This window comes from Rhinopithecus bieti, unplaced genomic scaffold (assembly GCF_001698545.2).
Source record: "Rhinopithecus bieti isolate Rb0 unplaced genomic scaffold, ASM169854v2 scaffold_38691, whole genome shotgun sequence".
Taxonomy (NCBI): domain Eukaryota; kingdom Metazoa; phylum Chordata; class Mammalia; order Primates; family Cercopithecidae; genus Rhinopithecus; species Rhinopithecus bieti.
Window position 1 is genome coordinate 1,980,622 of NW_016816690.1, and position 26,088 is coordinate 2,006,709.

Below are 26,088 nucleotides of genomic sequence, written 5' to 3' on the forward strand. Positions count from 1 at the left end.
CCCACTCCCCGCCGTCAGCACTCCAGGGGGTGTAGAGAAAATCCCAGGAATTCAGTGCCCCGGTGTGGCTGACCTTCTGGCTGGGTGTCCAGGGAATGTCACCTCCCTGCGCTGGTCATTGTCGTTATCTGTCACTTGGGGGTTGAACCCTGAGCTTTGGAGGCCCCTGCCTGTGTGCTCCGTCATGGTGTCTTTGCTCCTGACTTCCTGTGTGATCTCTCGGGCCTTGTACAGAGGAAGTACTGGAAGCCCCAGGTCATAGCAGTGAGCCGGGGCAAAGGGTCTACAATCTCCTCTCGGAGGGCTCATGGCAGGTCCTTCTGGAATCCCCTTGAGTTTTTCTCCATCCCTCTCCTTTCGGGACCTTTCCCGGTTCATTTTGTGTATCAGTTTTGAGGATAGGGCCCTGAAAGACTGTCTGGAAGCTCTGGGTGGGTGACCACAGGGGACATGATCAAGCTGGGTGGTGGGGCCAGGGCAGCCTCTGCCCCCAGGCCGGGCCTTTCTCCAGGCCACCTGGGCTCTCCTGCCGGTGGGAAGGATGCTTGGCCCAGGGCCATCTTTGCAGAGGTTACAAAGTGCTCCCTTTATTTAAAAAGAACTCCAGGCTGCTATATCTCAGACTTTCCATGAAGCCTGATTTTCAGGCCCTCCTGCCTTCAGCTCTCCTGGCCTCTCAATCACAACCCTCTGCAGGTTCCTGGGAACCTGAAGGCACCTCCGTGTCCAGCCCCTCTGGGCGCTCAGCATCCGCCACCTGGCTGAGTCCATCCCTTGTCAGTTCCGTATGAGAAATAAGACTGCTCCTAGGTTTGCTAGGCCTGATGTCTGTTCCCTCTCAGTTCTGCAAGGAGATTTCCAAGCTAAGAAGAGTAACAGAAAGGGGAGGACTTTCCCCCAAAGAAGTTTGGTGTCATTTGCTGCCCCATTCTCAGCTCACTTAAAATCCTGTCACCTGCCAGTGATGCCTACACCACGGGCAGCCCTGGGAGTCAAGGCCAGGGAAGAGCAGTAGATCAAGGCAGGAAGCGACAGAGGCCTTGGAAAGGGGGCGGAAAGATGGAAAAGGGGTTCAGAGGAGGGAAAGATCTTCATTTGGGGTAGGGGGTTGGAAGAGGCATCACATGTGCATAGGCTTGGGTATCCGAGGGGTGCATGCACTGGGCTGAGGGCACGCTGCGGGAGTGGGACCCAGAGGGCAGACACTGCAGGATGGCATGGGAAGCAAGGCAGGCTCAGGCCAGACAGCAGGAGGGGTTGACTTCAGGCAGTGGTCCCCCGGGGCAGAGAGGACGAGAGAGGGACGTAGCTGGAACGTGCCTCACCATGGTCACCGAGGCCCTGGCGGAGAGGGGCTGAATAGGAAGAAAAAGGTGGAGTTGGAAGCTGGACTGCCCCGTGGTGGGGTTCGGCTCTCAGGGGGCAGCACCTGTCCTGGACCCATCTGGTGCTAGGCGGGCATCTCTGCCGAAGCCAGGGACCCTCTGTGTGAGTTATGGCTCTCTCCTTGAGATAGGTTTCTATGCTGATTGTGGGAAGGTGGGGGTAGAAGTGGTGAGCCCAGGCTTGCAGTCAGGCAGACCTGGCTGTGAATTACTCAAGTCTTTGGAGGTGGAGCCTCAGATGCCATCTCTATCCCTGGGAACCACAGTTTCTTGGCACAGGATGTCGTGAGGATTAGAGGAGGTGAGGTTTGGGAAGGGTTGGCATGTGGGGAGCCCCTGTAGATGGTGGTCTACCCTGCAGGCCACGCAGCAGGGTGCTGGGGGCCTTCCCTGGGCCCTGGCTCATTTGATTAGAAGGCTGTCCTCATGCCAGTTCTGGGATCCTCATGGTGCATGGGGCCGGGGGTGTTGTGCGGGGGGACGTAAGCCTCTCTGTTTGAATATCTTGGGGTTAACTGAGAGCTCTGGTGGCGCCGTGCTCCCATTGTAAGGGGCTGGCACTTAGGGACCTCCTGCCTTTGTGTCCCTCTTGTCCTTGCTGTGGGTCCCAGCGTGCAGAGCTGCTTGTGCTTGGCAGACCGTGGCTGTCTCAGGCGCAGCGCAAAGACTACCTTCTCTGGCATGCCTCCACCTGTTCATTTATTCGTTCACTCAACATGGATTTATTGAGCACCTGAGATGTGCCAGGCCCCGGGCCAGGTGCTCAGGACTCAGCAGTGGATGAGACAGATGTGGTCCCATCCTCCAGAAGGTTACAATCCAGCGGGGAGCCGAAGAAAAACACAAGGAAGCAAGTGCTGTGTCGAAAAACCAGGGCTATGTGGCTGGAAAAGGCGGCGGGAAAGGCTCGCATAGGGAACCTGTCTGCTAAAACCTGCAGAATGGGTCAGAGCCGCCTTTGCAAAGAGCTAGCAAGAGCCAGCTTTGCAAAGAGCTGTCTACTCCCACCCCAGCGGGAAGCCCTTTCCCCCCTCCTCTGCGGGCTTGGGAGGTCCCTGTGCATCCCTGTCCTTCTCTGGAGCCCTCAGTGAGGCCCCCCGATGGGTCCATCCCGGTAGCTTGCAGTACCCAGTACAGCAATGCGGCCTCGTGGGCCTGAGAACTATTTACAGATGAATTAAATCTTGATCAAGCCACAGCCAAGTAACACATTTGGTTTAACCATTATTTCCCCAGGCAGAAGGCCAAGATGAAATGACAGTAAATGGTACTATTTCCCCTTGATTTTATTGAATGATAATCTCTCAAGGGATAACTTCTCAAGCTCCTTGCCCTGTGGCAGGCACTATTGTAGCCGTCACCCTTGTTTCACTGACAGGGAACCTGAGGTCCGAAAGTTCAGTGACTTGCTGGAGGCTGCACCAAAATCAAGGGGTGGAGCTGGGGTTCGAGGTGGGTTCCGGCACTGGCCATGGCCTCTGTGCTTCTGGCTGTGCCTTGGCTGGTGAATGGCAGTGGCAGGGAGGAAGCCAACCCAGGTGGGTGGCCCTGAGCTGGTGTTTTTAAGGCTGGGGCATGTGCTCAGGTTGCCCCTTCTTATAGCCCTCGTATGGCTGTTGTTCTTCAGGGGAGTGGAACTGGGGACCAGCTAAGTCAGGTGGGCCCGGCCCCGCTGGAGAGGTCGACGGGCAAGAGGGCCTGGCCAGGTCAGGGCTGGCATCCCCTGCAGAGGGAAGGGCCGTTGTGGTCCTGGTGCTTCAGACATGCCAGGAGGGTTAGAGCACTGGTGGAAAGCAGAACCAGACAGAGGCCCGGCCTGGCTGGGGGTCCCAGGTGCTGCGTGATCACTCCTCCTGTCCCCAGAAGCTCTCGGGTCCCCCTCACCGGAATGCCTGTGCCCCAGGAAATCAAGGTGAACCAGGCAGGTCTGTGTTGTGTACACCACTGTCCAAACAGCTGGTCCATGTCAACCCTCAGGCCTTGGCTAGGACATCTCCCCGTGGATGGAATGAAGTCTTGGCCTATTTAGACATTATCTGGCATCTAGATAATGGTGATGTTCTCTCCACCACCTCATTCATGTAGGAGCACATGGTCACGTGTGATACTGGCACACGGTGAAACGTCTTAACCATATAAAGAGGACACGTGCAGTGGAAAGGAAGTTTCTGCTCGACGTCCAGTGACCTCAGAGGCTACCACTGATGGCCCTCTGGCCGTGGTGCCCTTCTAGAAATGCTCCATGCTCCTCCCCCAACCCTTGCATAATTTACTCATGTTCTGCAAGCTTCTTTTCCTCTTGGCACATCTTGGAGATTTACATTGCCTTCCAAGAGAATGCCAGCTTTCCCTTGCTCTGTTGAGAGCTTTCTCCAAAAGGCCGTGCTGTGTGGCTGCACTGTCTCTTGCCTGGCCCCTGCCAGACATCAGGCTGTCGCTAGTCTTTGACAACCACAAGAGCCCTGAGCAGCTATCCTCATACGTGTGCACACGCATCTCCGCGAAGACATCTGCTGGATACCTTCCTAGAAGCCCAACAGCTCTGGTCCACAGATGCGAACATTTTTAATTTTGAGAGATTGCCAAATTGCCTTCCAAAGAGAGTATGCGGATTTAAACTCTCACTGTCAAACTGTTTGATCTTTACCGACCTCATAGGTTTTAAAAAATGGATTCTCACTGTAGCTCTTATTTATGGATGGAAGGAATTCCAAAAGGGAATTCTGATGTAAACAGCAGGAGAAATTCCTGGGAAAGGAGCTTCATTTTATTTTGTGTTTTATTTTAAATAATAAGAGCACAGTGTGAATGCTGTTTTATTCACTTGAGTGCAGTAGAGTGCAGGGAGGATCCAGCCAAGAGGATGAGCTGCAAAAGGAAAGAAACAGAGCTTCCTTCATGAAAGAAATGACTGAAGAGATGTCACTATGCAAGAGGGCTCATGGGGAAAATGAGATTTATGAGTTCTTGCGCAAAGATGGTGAAAACCACTCCTTGGCAACTTTTCTCACTGCAGTGAACTCCCATGCTGTGCCTGAGTGGCCACCGGGCCTCCCGACTGGGTACAGACCCAGCTGGTGGTCCTGAGGACAAGGACCCCTTACACCCCTGCTGGTGTCCAGTAGGCTGTCGTGGGTCCAAAAGTCAGAGGCGCCTTGCGGAGCCTGCCGAACGTTCTCGCCTGACATGCGTGCAGCAGTGAAGCCTGACTGGGAGGCGGGGAGCTGCAGGGGGGAGTTGCAGAGCTGACTCATGAAGCACTCAGGAACATCACTCAGATGCAAAACCTTTTCAGAGTTGGCAGTGGGTACATTTCTGAACCTTTGTGTCATCTGTGATGTCTGTCTGCCCTTAGGGTGGTACAGGTATAATTCTAGAACATTCCCAGCCCAGGATGCCAGGAAAGTTTAGTGTAAAAGACTCCAACAAAGATTTTGGGTTGTTCCCTCCCTTGCTTAACTGTGGTCTTTACATTGACCAGAATTGGACCATGTGCCCACAGGGAATTTTCTGGTTGTTTGTTTATTTCTTTCTTTCTTTTTTGTTTTTTGTTTTTGAGATGGAGTCTCTCTCTGTCACCCAGGCTGGAGTGCAGTGGCACGATCTCAGCTCACTGCAACCACTGCCTCCCAAGTTCAAGAGATTCTCCTGCCTCAGCCTCCTGAGTATCTGGGATTACAGGCGTGCACCACCACACCCAGCTAATTTTTCTATTTTTTTAGTTCAGACAGGGTTTCATCATGTTGGCCAGGCTGGTCTCGAACTCCTGACCTCGTGATTTGCCCGGCTTGGCCTCCCAAAGTGCTAGGATTACAGGCATGAGCCACTGTGCCAGCCTCTGGTTGTTTTTAGAAGAATTAATGTTATGGAAAGTTTCACTGAGGCTGGGCACTGTGGCTTATGCCTGTAATCCCAGCACTTTGTGAGGCCAAGGCTGTGGGGATAACTTGGGCCTGGGAGTTCCAGGTTGCAGTGAGCTGAGATCACACCTCTGCACTCCAGCCTAGGCAACAGAGTGAGACCCTGTCTCAAAAAAAAAAAAAAAAAAAAAGGTTTCACCTAAGCATGAATGGTGATAATTGCACAACTCTGAATATACTAAACCACTGAATTGCATGCTTTAGATGGGAGTATGCTATGGTACATGACTTATATCTCAAGAAAGCTGTTAAAAATTTTTAATTGACATTCAAAGATGTATTACTCCATTTTCATGCTGCTGTTAAAGACATGCCCAAGACTGGGCAATTTACAAAAGAAAAAGGTTTAATGGACTCATAGTTCCACATGGCTGGGGAGGCCTCACAATCATGACAGAAGGTGAAAGGCACATCTCACACGGCGGCAGACAAGAGAAGAGAGTTTGTGCAGGGAAGCTCCCTTTTATAAAACCATCAGATCTCGTGAGACTTACTCACTTTCACGAGAACAGCATGGGAAAGATCTGCCCCTGTGATTCCATTACCTCCTAGCACTGGGGAATTGTAGGAGCTGCAATTCAAGATGAGATTTGGGTGGGGACACAGTGAAACCATATCAAAAAGTAACTATCTTTTTAAAAAATAAGGTGACAAAAGTACCTCCCATGCCCAGATGTTTGGGGGCTGTCGTGTGAGCCTCTGGAACCATAAATAGCAGCAGCAGCCCTGTGCGACTCTCACTGGGGGCACTTCAGCCCTGCCGCATAAGGGCCTGAACTGCACACACAGACCTTACATTCAACTCCTCTCACCTGACCTAAAGACGGCAAGGAGAACAAAAATAGCCTACTGAGAAAATTGCCCTTGGCAGATTTTAAAAGAAATCGCCTATAACTGCTCAGAAAGCACAGTGTACATATTTTTATATATAAATCCCCTCCTTAGTACATGTGTGCAAACATATCCTGTGTACAGTCGCTTTCAGGAAGCATGTTAAGTATAATTTATAGTACTATTTAATTTTATTGCCTATTTTTGACTGTTTATAGATTAATTAAGTTTATATGATGGGACCTCGCTCACAGTTCAGGAATATAACATTCATTTCATTGAGGTTTAATCATTTATTCAGATGTAGCGTATTGACATGAATCTGATCTTTCAACGACCAGAGATGTTCCAGGTGGTTTCGTGTATAATCACGGTCAACTCTCCGTTATCTGTGGGCAGGTTGTCCTCTCTGAGGTTCACCTCTGGAAACATTTCAGTCCTGATCAGATCTTTCTCTCATCCCAGCAAAACATAGTTGGGAAAATAAACCTTCTTGTAACCCTCGTGGCCTCCATCCCCGGGCGCTGGCCAGTGGATAGGAATGTTTAAGTCCTGAGTTGGGGATTCTTGGTTCCACTCTGGCTCTGGACGAGTCACAGGCTCCCCTGGGGCTCTGGTCCAGAAGTTAAGAGGAGGGCCATGGACTAGCCTCAGAGGCTGTTTCAAGCATAGGATGACTCTGGGACCTGGTGGCCCAGTGCCTAGTCCACAGGGCGTTCTCGGTAAGGCAAGTTGCTTTTGTGGTCTGAGAGTTTGTGTTCGCCCATCATTGTCTGCTGAAATCCTCACCCGCATGGCGATGTCAGTAGGAGGTGGGGCCTTGGGGAGGTGAATAGGTCATGGGGACAGGGGCCTCATAAATGGGATGGGTGCCCTTATTTAAAAACTGTGGGGCCGGGTGCAGGGGTTCACGCCTGTAATCCCAACACTTTGGGAGACCAAGGAGGGTGGATCACGAGGTCAGGAGATCAAGACCATCCTGGCTAACACGGTGAAACCCCGTCTCTACTAAAAATACAAAAAAAATTAGCTGGGCATGGTGACTCACGCCTGTCATCCCAGCACTTTGGGAGGCCGAGGCGGGCAGATCACGAGGTCAGGAGATCGAGACCATCCTGGCTAACGTGGTGAAACCCTGTCTCTACTAAAAATACAAAAAATATTAGCTGGGCATGGTGTCGGGTGCCTGTAGTCCCAGCTACTCGGGAGGCTGAGGCAGGAGAATGGTGTGAACCGGGGAGACGGAGCTTGCAGTGAGCCGAGATTGCACCACTGCACTCCAGCCCAGGCGACAGAGCGAGATTCCATCTCAAAAAAATAAAACCTCCAGATAGACCCCCGCCCCTTCCACCATATGAGGTTGGAATGAGAAGTCACTGTGAGGAATGGGCCCTCACCAGACACTGAGTCTGCCGGCACCTTGGTCTTGGACTTCTCAGCCTCCAGAACTGTGAGAATAAATGTCTGTGGCTTATGACCCAGGCAGTCTGTGGTATTTTGTTACAGCAGCCCAAGCCAACTAGGACAGTTACTGTGAATATGCCTGAAACCCAGTGACATTTCTATGACCCACACTGTTGCCTCCTCCATGGATATGAATACACACTTATCACATATTCTGTTCCACATGTGAACAGGACTGGGTGCCAACACACAGTGAGGAACACAAAGATAGAAGCACCAGCCTGTGCCCTTGGTGGGGACTGTGGGTATCCCATGATGTGAGAGCACTGAGGTGGCCAGAGCCAGGAGCACACCTGCCCAGGGTGGGGGCTGGAGCTGAGCTTTGAGGTGGGCAGGTTTTCCTAAGTGGTGGGAGAGAGGATGAAGGGACAGAGCAATGACGGGATGGGGATGGGGCGTGCACAGGGCAGGAGAGAGGAGATCAAGGATCTGTCATCACAAACGAGGAGTGCAGGAATCTGGAAGGCAGAACCAACACCACAACGGCTAACTTTCTATTTGGAAAAATATTATCTTGAAATACGAATACAGAAAGTCAAGTGGAACAAAATCTTCTTGACTCATAGGCCTACCTTGAACATAAGGATTCTGCAGGGGCCAAGGGGCATGAGATGGTTTTATTCTTGCTGTCATAAAGGTAGTGCTTTTTTTATTTTGAGACAGAGTCTAGCTCTGTTGCCAGACTGGAGTGCTGTGGCACGATCTCGGCTCACTGCAACCTCCAGCTCCCTGGTTCAAGCAATTCTTCTGCCTTGGCCTCCCGAGTAGCTGGGATTAGAGGCACGCGCCACCACGCCCAGCTAATTTTTGCATTTTTAGTAGAGATGGGGTTTCACCATGTTGGCCAGGCTGGTCTTGAACTCCTGACCTCAGGTGATCCACTCATCTCGGCCTCCCAAAGTGCTGGGATGACAGGCGTGAGCCACCGCGCCCGGGCTCACATAGTGCTTATTTAAGGCCCAGCTCCAGCCTTACGGAGAGGGGGACCGTGGAAGCAAAGACCCCAGTGCCTGTCCCATCTGCCTCAGGGGCTGCCGTCACTTCCTGTGGCACTCCTAGATGTGTGCGCTGCAAATCGGGGAGTGCGTGGAGGTGGGGTCTTCTGGATGTCCCAAGGTAGCTGAGTTTCATGGCTGCCTTTTCTCTTATGGACATTGCCACACTGAAAGCTGCCTCCTGCAAGTGCAGCATAGGATGAGTTCTCAGCAGTGAAACTGCCAGCCCGAGACATGTGACATAGACTTTCTGGGGTCACAGGGGGAAGAAAGGGTGCGCCGTTTCTTCAGATGTGCCCGGGGAGGGGCACACCCACCTCCGCAAGCCCCTGGGAGTTCTTTGTGATGCCACCTTGGTGCATCCCCACAAGCGTCTTCTTCCAAACATAAGCTGAGTATTTTACGAATGCGCCATTTTTTTTCTCTTGGAACAGGAATCTTTGCCTACATGAACTACAGAGTCCCCCGGACCAGGAAGGAGATCTTTGAAACCCTCATCAAGGGCCTGCAGCGGCTGGAGTACAGAGGCTATGACTCGGCAGGTGGGTCTGCGGCCGCCCTCCTCGTGGCTGGGGACGGGGCTCCGCTGCTCTGGTCTCACCCATTTCCTCTGTAGGGGGGTGTACAACCTGAGCATTTTCTGCTACTTTTAACGTCTCTTTTCAATATAAAAATAACACTTGTCCGTTAAAGAAATTAGAAAACTGTAGACAAATAGAAAGAAAGAACAAGGGTGAAAAACCCCAGAAAAACCCGTTCATCAGAAGTCCCCCCGTCAGGAAGCAGAGAGGGTACAAAGCGGCAGTCATGCCGCGTGAGTACGTCCTGGACAGCTGCTCTGCAGCGCGGTGACGGACTTGAACAACACTGTATTGTGCACATACAAATTTGCCAAAAGGGTAGTTTTTTTATTATCGCTCAGGCTGGAGTGCAGTTCTGAGAAACTGGCTCACTGCAGTCTCAGACTCCTGGGCTCAGGCGACCCTCAGCCTCCTCAGCAGCTGGGACTACAGGCGCACACCACCACACCCAGTTAATTTTTTGATTTTGTAGAGATGAGGTCTCACTGTGTTGCCCAGCGTAGCCTCAAGCGATCCTCCTGCCTCTGCCTCCCAAAGTACTGAGACTATAGGTGTGAGCCAGCGAGCTCAGCCAAGAGGGTAGAGCGTGTGCTAAGTCCTCTTATCACACACGAAACAATACATAAAGAGGGCAGGAGGAGACGCTTGGAGGTGACAGGTTGATGGCATAGACTGCGGTGATGGTTTCCCGGGGGCACGTGGGCCTCCAAGCTCATCAGGTGTAACCGTTGAGTGTGCACAGCTTTGTGCTTGTCAGGCCTACCTCAGTGAAGTGCCTTCATTAAAAAAGGACCCGACCCCCAGTCGTTGGTTCCCCCCTCTGGTCGCTCTTGTCTGTTGGGGTGATCTGTGGTGGAGAGGGGAAGAGGTGTTGTACGTCGATATTTGCATATTTACAAAAAATATGCAATTTTGTAATTTTATATTCTTCTCTTTTCACTTAGCATTTCTATGACCCTAAACTCTTTCATTCTTTTTTTCTTTTTGAGATGGAGTCTCGCTCTGTCACCCAGGCTGGAGTGCAGTGACGCTATCTCGGCTCACTGCAAACTCCACCTCCCGGGTACAAGTGATTCTCCTGCCTCCACCTCCTGAGTAGCTGGGATTACGGGCGCCCACCACCACACCTGGCTAATTTTTGTACTTTTAGTAGAATCGGCGTTTCACCATGTTGGCCACGATGGTCTTGATCTCTTGACCTCGTGATCCACCTGCTTTGGCCTCCCAAAGTGCTGGGATTACAGGCGTGAGCCTCCACGCCTGGCCGATCCTAAAGTCTTTCTAAGTAGCTTTCTAAGTGGCTACACAGTGCTCCATGGGGTGGCTGTCCCAGAGTTCAGGCTTCCACTCACTACAGAGGTGATGTTTAGTCTGTTGACCCTGTTTAATTATGCAGCCTGAGGAGAAGGGGGGAATCCCGATTATTTTAGATCCCTGTCGACTCTTACGATAGACGATGGGAGGAACACGGACTAACGCAGTGGAGATGCCAATGAAAATGTCACAATGTGAGGAGCCCTTGGGATGAATGCCCTGCCTGGGCCCATTGCCATCAACCAAGGGCCTGGTAGCGCCTGCAGTGGGGAAGTGTCCCGAGGGGCTCACCCCAGGCAGGAGCGGGGCTGGGGGCAGCTATGGCCCGAGAGGAGGCAGGAGCTTCCCCACTTGCTGTTAAGCCTCTTTCAAACTAGATTTCCTGAAAACTGCCCAGCTCTCCAACCTGCCGTAAACGGACAGCCCGGGGCATGCAGCCCTGGCCCCGTGGAGCACCTGTGCCAAGTGTGTGAGAAGAAGCTTAAGTTCCAATATAACAAATAATGTCTACATCACAGGTGTGGCAATCGATGGGAATAATGATGACGTCAAAGAAAGACACATTCAGCTGGTCAAGAAAAGGGGCAAAGTCAAGGCTCTCGATGAAGAACTCTACAGTAAGTGGAGGGCCTCGGAGCGGGAGGAGCCAGTGCAGCACCAGTCTAGGACCGTATTCCAACAGCGTCGGACACTGGAGATTTTCACTTGTCCCAGCTCAGATACACAAAAGGAGGGTTAAGCCCATGCTGTAAAACCGGGCTTTGCAGGGTGTGGGATGGTTTATTTTAGGTGGTGGCAGCACGGGGATAATTTTTTTTAAGTGTTAATAGTTATATATAGTAGTTATTTTAATTCTGGCAAATGATACTGCTTTTCTGTTTATGGTAGGGCTATATCATTTTCTTTTTAAAGCAAGTTTATTTCTGTGAAGAAGAGAGCTAAGCTACAGACAAGTAGTAAATAATCCTCAGCATGGGCGGTTTGTGGGCCTGCGTGGACTCCCGGGGTGGGAGCTGGCGGGGAGGTGCCGTCGGTGTGGGTGATGTGACTTGGGTAACGACACCAGGTTACCCTCACAGTCCTGGGCCAAGGCTTGTGGTTCAAGTGTGGCAAACTGATTTTCCTTTCATTTAGAACAAGACAGCATGGACTTAAAAGTGGAGTTTGAGACACACTTTGGCATTGCCCACACGCGCTGGGCCACCCACGGGGTCCCCAGTGCTGTCAATAGCCACCCCCAGCGCTCGGACAAAGGCAACGGTATGTGGCATGCTTCCCCATCCCCACGGTTCCACCTCACCCTGAGCTGTGTCAGGGCCAGTGCCCGCCAAAGCAGGTTCCACGCCCACCTCTGACTTCTCAGCCTGCTTCGTCTTCCCAAGAGAATGCAGATGACCCCTCTCCCAGAGATCTGCCAGTGGCCTAGAACTCAGTCAGGAGGCAGGCAGCCTGGTCCAGGGTGCTGCTGGCCTCCCAGGAGTGCACAGGAAAACCATGGCACTTAACCAGGAGAGCTGCTGGCTCCTTGGAACCCAGCCCATGAGTGGAATGAGGCCGCGTGAGGGACTGAGGGGTCTGGGCACTCTTCCTCCCCAAACGATGGAAATGTTGCAGAAGGCTGTGCCCTTCAGGGAAGGATGGGTTCTGTCCTTATGCAGCTAAACCCATCTCTTCCCCGCGGAATAGTCCAGGTGAGGGCAGGGGCTGTACTGGTCTTGATTGGTGCCTGATGCACCGTGGGCCCCAGCAGGAGACCTCAGCAGCCAGGGGCTTAGGGTTTGGAGAAGTAGGGGCTGCAGCCAAAAGCCAAGGGCTCTTCCCAGGTGGAGAGCCCTCAACTCAGCTTGCTTCATGTTTTTAAAAATTGAGAATCACTGTGCATAAAAGTCCAGACTTCTGGCATCCCTTGACAAACTAGAGGATCTGGAAACACTGAGCTGATGGTGAATTGGAGCACCACGGATTGGCAGAGGGCCAAGGTCGCTGCAACTGCTGTCCTTGGTGGGTTTTAGGCTCTCCTGTTCACCCAGTCACCCCCTCAGGCCAGCTCAGAGGTCTGTGTCACTTGCTTGGGGCCCCAGAATGGTTCTCCACGTGTGATTCTTTTAAATGACACCCTTGCCCCCTCTCATGGGGGAAAGACTGGTAGGTCTGTACCTCCTGGTGGCTGCCCTCAGGGGTCTGTGGTCAGCCCCAGGGCGCCGGGTCCCCTGCAGTGGGATGCAGTAGGCATGGAGTGGGAGAGAGGATCTAATCCCTGTCTCCTCCCAGGCCTCCAAGGGCAGGCCGGAGTCTAAGATATAACCTGGGCCTTCCAGGGGGTCCCCCACTCTAGGTGCGTTCTGGTCTGGTCACAACCCCCTGAAGCCCCCAACCTGGACATGCCAAGGGAGGGTGTACAGCATAGAGAGTGATTTCTGAAGTCAGCCGGAACCCCCCAACCCAAGACATCCTGTGGCATCGTGTAAGTTCGTGACAAGCTTAATGTTAGATAGGACCAAATACATCAGAGCTGTTACTGGGAGCTTATTAGCAAGCACTAAGCCTTGACACTTGACAAGTCCCTCTGCGGTTAATCCTGGTGGAAGTCAGGCCACAGGAGAGTAGCACCAGCCTGCTTGGTGCCTCCTACCCACTGCAGATCGGTGGTTCACCAAGGCAGTGTAACTGGGCGGGATGGGCAGGCACCCCCACCATCCACAGAAAGTGCAGTGGTGCTGCTTCTCCCCAGAGCACTCTGCAGGGCGTCAGCAGCGCACCCTGCCCAATTTGGAAGGGAAGGTGTCCCCCAGAGAATGGAAGGAGAGCCCCGTCCACCCCGCTCAGCAGAGCAGCCTGGTGGTATCACAGGGGCCAGGGCTACTCATGCATGCATACACGTGGTCAGAGTCTTGAGGGAGTGAGGTTTTTGCTGGGGCCTGTTCCTTGGTTCTGGCTCACCCCCTGAACCATGGGGCATTTCATCACTGAGGCACACACCCTATATCCAGGAGGAGGACAGCAGACCCCATGGTGCTGAGGACCTAGAATGTACATCTGGCCAGAGCCCAGGTCAGATGCGGAAGCTGGTCCCTGGAGCAGTCATGCTGGCCGAGAAAACACTGCACCCAGACCAAGTGCCCTGAGGTGTTGCCACTTCAGCCACAGTGTTCTGCCCTCCTGAGTGATAACATGAACCTCGTTGGAAAATCCCCCACTTCGGTGCAGACAGTGATTCTCTCTGTGTCCCCAAAGCAGGGAGGCTCCAAGGAGACCCACCCACACCCAAACTTGGACACTCCAGCCCTGACTCAGGATGAGTAATTGAAAAGGAAACAACAGGGCAATAAGCAAAGATTTATAAAATTTCTTTGACAATTCAGCAGTGATAGCTGAAGAGCATGCTTTTAAGGAAGTCTGAACACCCAGCAACTGCACTGAACACCAAGCAGCTACACTGCACACCCAGCAGCTACACTGCACACCCAGCAACTACACTGAACACCCAGCAACCACACTGAACACCCAGCAACTACACTGCACACCCAGCAACCACACTGCACACCCAGCAGCTACACTGCACACCCAGCAGCTACACTGCACACCCAGCAACCACACTGAACACCCAGCAACCACACTGAACACCCAGCAACTACACTGCACACCCAGCAACTACACTGCACACCCAGCAACCACACTGAACACCAAGCAGCTACACTGCACACCCAGCAACTACACTGCACACCCAGCAGCTACACTGCACACCCAGCAACTACACTGAACACCCAGCAACCACACTGAACACCCAGCAACTACACTGCACACCCAGCAACTACACTGCACACCCAGCAACCACACTGCACACCCAGCAGCTACACTGCACACCCAGCAGCTACACTGCACACCCAGCAACCACACTGAACACCCAGCAACCACACTGAACACCCAGCAACTACACTGCACACCCAGCAACTACACTGCACACCCAGCAACCACACTGAACACCAAGCAGCTACACTGCACACCCAGCAACTACACTGCACACCCAGCAGCTACACTGCACACCCAGCAGCTACACTGAACACCAAGCAGCTACACTGCACACCCAGCAACTACACTGCATACTCAGCAGCTACACTGCACACCCAGCAACTACACTGAACACCCAGCGGCTACACTGCACAAGGAAATGACACAAAGATTTTGCAAAGACAACATGGATTCTAGGAAACAAATTAATGATAGGATCATAGACTGAGATGAAAGAAAGTGTGATAGAATTAAGAGAATAATGTAAAGAAACAATATCACCGGCCAGGCACGGTGGCTCACGCCTGTAATCCCAGCACTTTGGGAGGCCGAGGCGGGTGGATCACAAGGTCAGGAGATGGAGACCATCCTGGCTAACACAGTGAAACCCCGTCTCTACTAAAAATACAAAAAATTAGCCTGGCATGGTGGCGGGCGCCTGTAGTCCCAGCTGCTGGGGAGGCTGAGGCAGGAGAATGGCGTGAACCCGGGAGGTGGAGCTTGTAGTGAGCCGAGATGGCGCCACTGCACTCCAGCCTGGGCGACAGAGTGAGACTCCGCCTCAAAAAAAAAAAAAAAAAAAAAAGAATATCACCAAAGATATTAAACAAAATGGAGAAGGGGATGGATGTGGAGCCAGTTAATATGGGTAACTGGTGTGCACAAGAAGCGATCAGAACACAGAGCAGTAAAAATTAAATAAATAAAAAGAATAGAGCTGAGCTGTGGTCAGCACATCTGTTGAAACTGGGCTTTTCTTATTTAAGCCCTCCCATTTTTGAGTGTGACCTCACATAAACAACCAATACGATTTTTTTAAATAGAGGAAATCATGGTGAGAATAAAGAAAAGAATAATGGAAAAGATTTTAAAATGCTGTGGGAGAAATCTTTCCTGAGCTAAAGGAAAACTTGAGTTGGAGATTCAAAGAAGGGATCAAAAATACTCAATAGGCCGGGCGCGGTGGCTCAAGCCTGTAATTCCAGCACTTTGGGAGGCCGAGGTGAGTGGATCACCTGAGGTCAGGAGTTCGAGACCAGCCTGGCCAACATGTGGAAACCCTGTCTCTACTAAACCCCGTTTCTACTAACAAAATACAAAGATTAGCCAGGCATGGTGGCGGGCACCTGTAATTCCAGCTACTCGGGAGCCTGAGGCAGGAGAATCGCTTGAACCCGGGGAGGCTGTGGTTGCAGTGAGCCAAGGTCTTGTCACTGCATTCCAGCCTGGGTGACAGAGTGAGATTCCGTCTCAAAAAATAATAATAATAAATAAGATTTCACAGGGATGCTTTGAAAAAAAAAGTGGTCAATATTTATGAAGCGTATCCAACATCTAGACACCTCCTGGTGGAATTATTGAACCTCAAGGGCAATAGGGAATCTTTCTGTCCTCTGGGAGGAGAGGGAAATGGGGCTACTTGCCCAGAAAAATTATCGGGCTGGCCTTGGACCCTTCCCTCAAGGTACTCATACCCCCACTCTTTATTGAGAAAATGCAGTGGGGTGGAGGCAGACATCCCTCACCGCAGCCCACCCCGCTCCGGCCCCTCCAGGGTCAGCGGGAGTGCTACCTATGCAGGAAACCACCCGTGAGTGCAGCAGGCCTGGGGGAGGTGGGAGAAGCTGCAGCCGGCAGATCCCGCTGTGCAGGAATGTGGCTGAGCCTGGGGATGCCAGAACTTCTGGGATTTTTCCCCCAAGGAAACTAGGATTTTAAAGTGAACCCTCAGAATTTTAAAAACTCAAATACTTTTACAACACAGTGTGGGTCCAACAAAGCACGGGGCTGGACTGTTCTTTGCGACCTCTTTGTGCCTAAAGCCAGTTGAGACTGCCTGGAATCATTTCTGGAACGAAGCGTTCATCATCCCCATGGGACACGAACCCCAAAGCCTGTTGGATACAATAGTAGCACATGGGAGAGTTCGCTGCACAGTCAGGCTGGTGGCTGCCAGTCACTGAACGAAGGAGGTGTATCTCCTCGGGTTTCCATTGTAGCAGCCGCTGCCCTAGACATCCCTGGTACTAATACCCGGTTCCATTGTAGCAGACGTCAGTGCTAATCACTGTAAACAAAGCGTGCTTAACAGAAGTCTTGAGGCCTGGAGTTTGCCGAGAGTTCTCAACCTTGAAATCATCTCTCTTCACATCTGACGTGAACTTCCTTCCCAATAGCATTCCTCTCCTAACTTTTTTTTCAGAATTTGTTGTCATCCACAATGGGATCATCACAAATTACAAAGATCTGAGGAAATTTCTGGTAAGATGCTTCCCCTAGGTGATGTCTCAATCTGGTGGGATTGGTCTCCCCAGAAACTTGACAACCAGCTCATTCCCTTGCGGAAACCAGTGGGAACTGAGCCTCACACTCAGCCACGTCACCATGTTGAGCAGGAACCTCTGCCTCGGCTGAGCCAGGCCCTGCAGATTTCGTTTGAGGAGATAACAGGGCATTAGCGTTTATCTCAAGGGCCACTGCAGATTCCCAGAACCAAAATAACAGGAACTTTGTTTTATTAAACTGTCTGCATATATAACACAGCGACTTGTATACCAGCGGAGTTGGGGCAGAAAGTTAGAGAGTGAATGTCTAAAGTTTGAAAGGCTTTGTGGTGTTAGTTGGGATGTGGGTGGATTTGACTCAATGTATTTTATCATTTTGACTGCTGTTATTTTGCAATGTCCAGATTAGTGGCAAGGGCGAGCTTCTGAGGTGGGGTGATCTCAGGGCCTCCCGGAGTGACTCAGAGGTATTTGGCTGTGTGATGCTGGCAAACATTTTTCGTCCCTTCCCAGTTTTCCTTGTTCTCGATTTAAGTCACTCCAAGGGCAGATCACCAGGGAGGAGAGGGAGTTGGCCAGGCAGGCATTGTGCAATGACCAATCTCTCACACTGTGCCGACTGCATATTCCAGGAAAGCAAAGGCTATGAGTTTGAGTCAGAAACAGATACAGAGACCATCGCCAAGCTGATTAAATATGTGTTCGACAACAGAGAAACTGAGGACATTACGTTTTCAACACTGGTCGAGAGAGTCATTCAGCAGTTGGTGAGTTACAAATCCCATCTGACTCATTCCTTCGTTCTTTCATTAAAAACATTTTTTTCAAGCAGCAAGTGCCAAGGAATCCTTCATTTTTTGTAAACGCTTATAGACAAACTTGCACAAAGTCCTGAGGATAAAGGACAGCTCATGTACAGCGCCTCACCTCAAGATGTGACACTCTAGTAGAACTGGAAGACGCTCTGTGGTTTGGGAAGTGAACATCAAATAGAAAGTGACCTGCTTCACTGTGACCCCTCTGAAATTGTGCCTGGCATTAGAATCCGTGGCTTTTTATGATGCCCACATGAACTTGGTGGTGGTGTGCAGGGAGGGTTGTGGGTGCAGAGAGGGTTGTGGTACCAAGGGAGGAGGTATTTTTAGTTTTTTTTTATTTTGAGACAGAGTCTCAGTCTGTTGCACAGGCTGGAGTGCAGTGGAGTGATCTCGGCTCACTGCAACCGCCGCCTTCCGGATTCAAGCCATTCTCCTGCCTCAGCCTCTGGCGTGGCTGAGACTCCAGGCACGCGCCACCACACCTGGCTAATTTTTGTATTTTTAGTAGAGATGGGTTTTCACTCTGTTGACCACGCTGGTCTTGAACTCCTGACTTCAAGTGATCCACCTGCCTTGGCCTCCCAAAATGTTGGAATTAACAGGCGTGAGCCACCGTGCCTTGCCTGTTTTTGTGATAGGCGATATCAGAGCATGTCTGTATGTGGAACGGAATGGCCCAAAAGGGGGAGAGAGAGAGAGAGAGAGAGAGATATTGGGGACATTGCAGAGGACAGGGCCCAGGGAGCAGAAGTCCCTGAGAAGGGAGCACACACTGGGAGTATTGTCCAAGGGGAGACCCTTACACAGAGGAGGTGGTGGAGCAGACACAGGCCCATGTGGGACAAGGGAGGACGAGAGGGGTCCAGGCCTCTCAGAGTCCATCCTCTCAGACAGCAGTGCCACCCAATAGCTCCCCCAGGGCTGAGGCCACCTGGACACTGGCCCAGAGTCCGGAACATCTGTCAGGCACCACCCTGTAGTTTAAAATGTATCATTCTTGAGCAGGTGGTTTCAGAGTCTGATTTAGAAAGTAAGTCTACAGTTGAAACCCTTTTTGTCCTCTAATTCCCGTTATTGGAGGTCCATCATTTAGAGGACGTGTTTATAAATAACAGCCTATCCCACATTTGATGTGCTGGATAATGTGCAGTGAGCCAGTTAGGTATTACAGCATGCTGTTTCTTCTTTTCCATTTTTATTTTGAAATTTCAGAAATACCTCACTCATAATGACACTTTTAAACTTAAGACTTTTCCTACCTGGGACAGTACAGGGTTCTTTTTGGCAGAGAATGAGCAGTGTTTTCTATTCAGTCCGATTTTGTGGTTGACAGAAGCACCAGGGTCTGCCTGAAGCCCCCTGGTTTGTGGCGGTTTGAAAGCCCCGCTGAGGCCTGGGGACGCCGACTCAGGTTCCTCTGGTCTTGTAGCTGAGTTGGCAACCTGGACCCAGCACGCTGACCACACAGGGCCTGGGGCTGCCCGTGGCTCCCACACTTGGAGGATTTCATGTGGAAATTCAGATTTGCAGCTGGTTATATATAACTGAGCTCTGCTAGGGTTGTGGTAAGTGAGTACAGGCTGGTCAGGACATAGGGGAGGAATTTACACCAAGAATTTAAGTCGGAAAACCATCTGGATTCTTGTGTTAGGAGAATTGGATTCTAGTTCTGACTTTGCACAGACTCACCAGCTGAGACCCAGAGGGCGAGTGACAGAAATGTTCACGGAAGTGATAATAGCAGTAACGATAATAACAACCTGGCCTTCTCTCGGGCCCCGTGTGCCAGGCTCAGTGCATTGGCCTATCATCACAGAAGCCACACCAGGTGGCACTGTTGTCACTTCCTTCACAGATGAGGAAAATGGGACCAAAGAAGGCTAAAGGGTTAGCCCAGTTAAGGGATGGAGCCAGGACTTGAACCCAGGCCCTACCGTGTGTTGAGTGAAAGTGCAGTTCACAGGGGCTGAGTAGGTGCTGTCCCTGAGCAGGGCAGGGCAGCCTGGCCCCAGCTATCATCTCCTGTGACTCTCACTGCCCCTGTCCGCCCAGCTGGCACCCCTGCCATGCTCCCTGTGGGCCTGGGCAAGCATGCTGCACGTTACTCACCGTGGAATTCACACTTCCGGTTCGTGGTACTTCCCATGGCCCCGTCTGTTTTGCTTTTCCTCGTGATGTCACCCCAGATGCGCTGTTCTGCCCTCAGCTCCCTGACGGACCCCAGGAACCTCCCGCCGTGAAGAGGGGCCCAGGGGGACCCTGGCTGTGGCCAGGCCGCAGAGCGTGGCTGCTAGAACGAGTTGATCCTCACTGTTTGTGTGTTTTCAGGAAGGTGCGTTCGCGTTGGTTTTCAAGAGCATCCACTACCCAGGAGAAGCTGTTGCCACACGGTGAGGCGGAACACACCGGCACTTCCCATAAGAAAGAAATAAAATAAAATCACTTAGCTGGAGGGAGAAGGGAGAAGTAGGGCCTCTGGCAGGCTGGAAGGCGCTTGTGGTATCTAAAGGACAACTGTGGTTCAGTCCCAGGGACCGTATTCCCCCCGACCCCCAGTGGCTGGTGGTGCTACACTTCTGAATTTAAAAAAAAAGTTGGATTTGTATTTGAAATCTCCACAGAATTTTAGAGGTGGGCAACAGATTCCACTTATAAGTACATTTGTACAAACGGGGCAGATCCAGGTTTTGTGGGGCTTGAAGCCTGTACAATATGGGGTCCCCCTTTAAGAAAAAGCATGCAAAATTATGAACATGAAACTAGGGAGCAAAGTGAATATGGATTTAGATCCAGTACAGAAGAGGCCTTGAAGGCCCAGAGCTCAAGCTTCACCTTCACAAAGGAGCATCCCAGGAATCAGCTCAGAGAGCCTGGTTGCCCCCATGTGTCCCTCTGTTACGTGGGCCCCCAGTGCTGCACGGATTTACAGAAGCAGATTAAGTGCCATCCTGTTTATATTCAGATGGGTTGATCATCCATCCATCCATCCATCCATCCATCCATCCATCCATCCAACTATGCAACTAATACTTGCTGTGCACTTACTGTGTGCTGGGCCCTGGGGACTTAGTGGCATCTGACCTGGTCCCTGCCTTGCAGGGCTGAACGGTTGTGCAGGAGGGCAGAGAAGGGCAGAGGATGGTGATGCTCTATGCTGGACCCCAGCACAGGACATCACCTTACCTGGCAGGGGGCAGTGGCAGGTAGCCCCAGGCAGGGGGCTGCCTGGGTCAGGCAGGCAGTGGGAAGAGGAACCAGCATGAGCATAGGCAAGGGGACCAGAGGGAGTGGGACCTCCAAGGATCCCCGTTGGCAAGGTGGGGGCGTGGTGCAAGGCATTGGTGGGACGGAGGCATTCCAGGCTCAGTGTGTGTCTACTGACACCTGCTGTGTACCAGGCACGGGAGGTAGTGGTGAGCAAGGTGGTAATGGACACCGCTCCAGGGCCTCAAAGGCTGTGGGGAGTGGAGGGGCGGACAGAGGCCGGCTCTAAATGGCCTCATTGCCCTGTGGGCTGCGGACTTCATCTGAAGCCCAGGGGAGCCATCTGGAATGAACCTGTGGCCTGGGAGACTGGGCCGGAGAGGGTGAGGCTGTCTCTCCCAGACTGGCATAGTATCTCAGCAGGGAACAACAGGAGTTAATCATCATTTTTTAAACCTTTTCTAAGACTGGAACTAATTTGCCATTTGGAATTTAATTCCTTCAATTCATAAAATTATAAAATACCAGTTGGTTCGTATCAAATTTAGAAGCCCTTTTTAAAATCCAATTTTATCGTGATTTACTATTCTAATGAGCTCCGAAGAAGGTAGCGTGAAGAAGCAATAAAGCCTTATTTTTCAAAATTGCCTGTAGCTGAGGGCTCTGCAACCTCCAGGACGGTCTTCGGGTTGTCTTGGGAGAATTATGTCTCAAGGTCTAGAGAAACAGCAGAGCTCAGTCTACAGCAATAAAATTTGGTGGAGTCATTTGCCAAGAAAATTAGATAACCACCTACTTTCTCACTGCCATTATTGTAAACTATTTACGCTAGTTCCCCACTGGCCCCAGAACTATGTCTCAGATTTGCTTTAGACAATAAATGATTAAAATATTCAAAGTGTTCATAGCATCTTCCTCAAAGCCCCAGACTTTGTCCCCCACTTTGAGAAGTCCTAAGTGGGGTGGAAACAGGCCAACGTGACTGGAAAACAAGGTCTGTGATTGTTGAAGAAAAATTTAGGAACTGCGTTGAGTTAGGCTAACAGATGATGGATGTATGTGGGCTGGATTCAAGCGGATAAGCAAGCACTTCATTAGTTCATTGATCTAAGTTAGCAAGAAATCGCTTAAGGTGAGATGTTACCGGATTGTATTCTAATTCATGTGTTTGCAACAGCTCTCTTAAATTGTCTTATTACAGTGTTTGTCTGTGCTTTTTTCTTATTGGTAAATTAACGTCTAGAGGGGAAAAGGCACACATCCTTTAGTAACTACTGCAATTTTACCTGCCTGGTTTCTAAGAACTGCAGGTTTAGAGTATATGCATTACCAGAGTGAGCCACTTATTTCCGTGCACACCCACGGTAAATTTTATTTGCATGTTGTAATTTATAAGAATGAGCAAAGGATGAGATTTTGGAAGCAGGATGTCATTTAAATCATGAGATCTTTTTATTTATTTATTTATTTAGACATGGAGTCTCGCTTTGTCACCCAGGCCGGAGTGCAGTGGCGTGATCTCAGCTCACTGCAACCTCTGCCTCCCGGGTTCAAGTGATTCTCTTGTCTCAACCTCCCAAGTAACTGGAATTACAGGCGCCTGCCACCATGCCCGGCTAATTTTTGTATTTTTAGTAGAGACAGGGTTCCAATATGTTGGCCAGGCTGATCTCGAATCCTGATCTCGTGATCCGCCCGCCTCAGCCTCCCAAAGTGCTGGGATTACAGGCGTGAGCCACCGTGCCCAGCCAAATCATGAGCTCTTAATCACATTCACCCCTAGAAGTTGTGAATCAGAAGGAAATACCTACAGCTCTTTCCTGAAGATCCCCTGCCGAGGGGCTCAGAGAGCCGGCTCCAGTGGCTGAGACAGTGACGCCCGGACAGGAGGCCTGAGTGAGGGCCCCTCACATTGGCCAGCTGGAGACTCCCTGAGATTTTGCCTGTGACAGTCATTGTCCCCTTTATGATGAAGTCTACATGGTACAGGGTGACGATTCTAAACTTCATCCGTGGGGTGTCACTTAGGCAGAGACAACCACCCAAGAAATCGCCTTATGTCACCTACAAAGGAGAGAATATACAAAAGTCAGTCCGACCAGTGCCCACTAATGCCAGAGAACTGGGCTGGGGAAGGGAAGGAACAACAGGGGGTCTTTGGGCAGATGGTGGGTGCAGAGCCCTATCGTTAGAGGGATGTGCTGCGGCCTTGGCTGGGTGGAGACCCAGAGTGCCCCGTGGCCCACCAGCGCCTCGTCCGCTGCCAAACGCTCAGCCTCAGCCATCTAACCGTGTGGGTTGGTTACACGTGGGGACTTGACTGGACTGGAGGAGGCCCGGCCTAGGAGGGTGGGAGTGGGACAGGTTATCAGGCTTACTGGGCAGGGGGGTGATGCCAAGTCAGGGACCTGAGACTCAGGAGCTGGCCTTTCCATCCTGTGCTCCAGGCATCCATCCTGTGGGACCTAAACAGGATCCTCCGCCCCTGGGAAAGGGCTGGATTTGGGGATCCTACCTCAGATGCTGGGCAGACACCCAGCCCTGGGTGTCAAAGGCGATGGGTAATGGGATGCCTCCTTCTCCCTACAGGAGAGGCAGCCCCCTTCTCATCGGAGTCCGGAGCAAATACAAGCTCTCCACAGAACAGATCCCTATCTTATACAGGACGTGTAAGTTTCTCAAGAAGTACTGGAATGGCACAGCAGCTGCCTGGTGTCGCAGGACTCGGCAGCTGCTCTGGCACAGGGCACAGTCAGCTCCCCTCTGAGGCAAGGAAGCCCCACTCTGAGCCAGACCCGACAGGCGCACAGCTCCAGGTCTAAAAGGTTTTTGTGCAACTGAGACTTGGCTCCATTTTTTAAAGCTTTTTATTATGGACGTGAATTTATCATGATTTTGTATATTGTCAAACATACACAGAAGTGCCGTTGTATGACAGCAACTGGGCTTTGATTTGAGTGCTTCTTTGGTTTGTTTTTGTTTGCATTCCTCTCACACTGTAGCCATTTAAATGCTTCTGCAGTGGTACTGTGCTATTTGGGGATCTTTTACGCGATTTGGCTGACACAGCCAAAGCTAAAAATTGCAAATTTCTCCCACACATATTCAGAGGGGAAATTGGTTCCTTGCTGCATGTTATGTAAACAAAACATCCCAGTGGGATTTGCAACCCATTCCTCCATTTGCTAGGCACTCTGGAGAATGTGAAGAATATCTGTAAGACACGGATGAAGAGGCTGGACAGCTCCGCCTGCCTGCACGCTGTGGGCGACAAGGCTGTGGAATTCTTCTTTGCTTCTGATGCGAGGTAACGGAGCCTTCTTCTCTTCCCTTCCTGGGATTATGTAATCAAAGAATGCCTGTCTAAGTACTGCCGGTTCTTACTCATCCTTCCATGTGAGCTGTCGTGGTTCAGCACGTCGCAGGGCCAAGGAAGAGTTCAGCCATCCCTGGCCCTGGGCTTGGAGTCCTTGTCCTAGGGGCACCTGCATGACTGGTAGGCAGCCCTGGTGGCCAAAGGCCAGACACACTGGTGGGCACAATGCTTCGAGCCTGCACAAAATGAATGGGTTAGTTGCCAATGTTGTGAAATTTGGAGATTTCACAGAAAAATCTGAATCTCTAGCTTCTCTGGAAGAACTACCAGATCTGGGCACGCCGTGCAGCCCCCTCTCGGGTGGCAGGTGTCTGGATCTGCTCAGAGGCTGCCCCCTTTAGATGAGACAAGTGTGTCTAGACCTTGGTCCCTCCCACGCGCCTCCCTGCCTTTGCCTGGGTTGAGACCATTTGTGAAAGACAGAGCGAAGACATAGGGAGTTTTTCAATTGATTCTGAAGTCCATGCTCTCATCAGTCCACCAAATGATGATTTTGAAATTTGAGAAATTCTGCTTTATACTCATTTCAGGGGAAAAAAAAAAGCTATACACACAGGCACACACACACACACACACACACACACAGAGAGAGAGGGAGAGAGAGAGAGAGAGAGAGAGAGAGAGAGGGAGGGAGAGAGAGAGAACCAAAGCACTTTCCTGCCATTTGAAGTAGAAAAACCACTATAATAACCTCTGGTACCTTCTTCAGAGACCCAAAGGCTTGGGCGTTTGTTATGTTTCCATTTGTGATGGGTTTTCTCTTTCCGACCAGTATCTAATGGGGCCGTGCTGTGAGGCGGGGAGGACACCAGGTCAGGTCTCCTGGGAAACCGGAGTGACAGGGAGGCAAGGCCTGGTTAAACGCACAGCCAGCATCATACTTAACACTGAGGTTGGGGCAGCGTTTCCAAATGGTGCTCCTTAGAACACGCCGAGAATACCCGCGAGACGCTGGTGTTATTTCAGTGATTCTAAAACCCAGAGAATTGTCGATTTTGGCATCGTACCATTAGAATTTGTTGAAGCTTTTATTTCTTAGAAGTTTGTCAAATAATTGTGATCTTAGCGATAAATAGTAACTTATATTCAATGAAATATGATAGGTGTTTCTTTTTTTATTTTTATTTATTTATTTATTTTGTCTCGCTCTGTCACCCAGACTGGAGTGCAGTGGCACAGTCTCGGCTCACTGCAACCTGCGCCTCTGGGTTCAAGCGATTCTCCTGCCTCAGTCTCCCAAGTAGCTGGGACTACAGGCGCCCCCCTACCACGCCTGGCTAAGTTTTTGTATTTTTAGTAGAGACGGGGTTTCACTGTGTTGGCCAGGATGGTCTCCATCTCCTGACCTCATGATGCACCCACCTCAGCCTCCCAAAGCGCTGGGATTACAGGCGTGAGCCAGCATGCCCTGCCAGATGTTTCTTTTCTTTTCTTTTTTTTTTTAAAAAAGGCATGAATGCCTGAAAGGAGAGGAAATAATTATTTGTAGGGAATACTATCTATTATACATTTTTAAATCCAGCCAAAAGGCTGTTAGAACTGATAGTACTAGCAGCTGGGAGTAAAGGTGTGGAAATCCTATATCCTGGCATTAGCCACTAAGCTGTATATGGTTCGAGTGGGACCATGTCCACCCTGTTCTCAGGTGTCACCTCACATGACCAGGCACGAGGCAGTCAGCAAACGTTAAGTGAACCAAAAAAGCAATACTGTTCACCATAGCTGGAAAAAAAAATGCTTTAATTAAATTCCTTAGAGTAAATTTTAACAAAAATACTCCAGAACATATTTGGAGAAAACTACAGAAATTTACCATGAGGAAGTAAGAGATTTGAATATAGGAAGAGATTCCACATTCTTCAGTAGGAAGGCTTAATATTCTCATTTTTTTTTTTTTTTTTTTTTTT

The 26,088-nt window shown here is 50.9% G+C and overlaps 1 protein-coding gene across 1 annotated transcript in view; it reads left to right on the forward strand.

The window, feature by feature from the left end:
- Positions 1 to 26,088, forward strand: part of GFPT2 (glutamine--fructose-6-phosphate transaminase 2) — a 54,314-nt gene that overhangs the window by 5,833 nt on the left and 22,393 nt on the right. The window contains exons 2-9 of the mRNA XM_017855135.1: positions 9,030 to 9,137; positions 11,009 to 11,107; positions 11,625 to 11,750; positions 16,702 to 16,760; positions 17,416 to 17,550; positions 19,930 to 19,991; positions 23,395 to 23,474; positions 23,995 to 24,112. Coding sequence (XP_017710624.1) covers positions 9,030 to 9,137; positions 11,009 to 11,107; positions 11,625 to 11,750; positions 16,702 to 16,760; positions 17,416 to 17,550; positions 19,930 to 19,991; positions 23,395 to 23,474; positions 23,995 to 24,112 — 787 coding nt within the window. The remainder of the gene's footprint in view (positions 1 to 9,029; positions 9,138 to 11,008; positions 11,108 to 11,624; positions 11,751 to 16,701; positions 16,761 to 17,415; positions 17,551 to 19,929; positions 19,992 to 23,394; positions 23,475 to 23,994; positions 24,113 to 26,088) is intronic.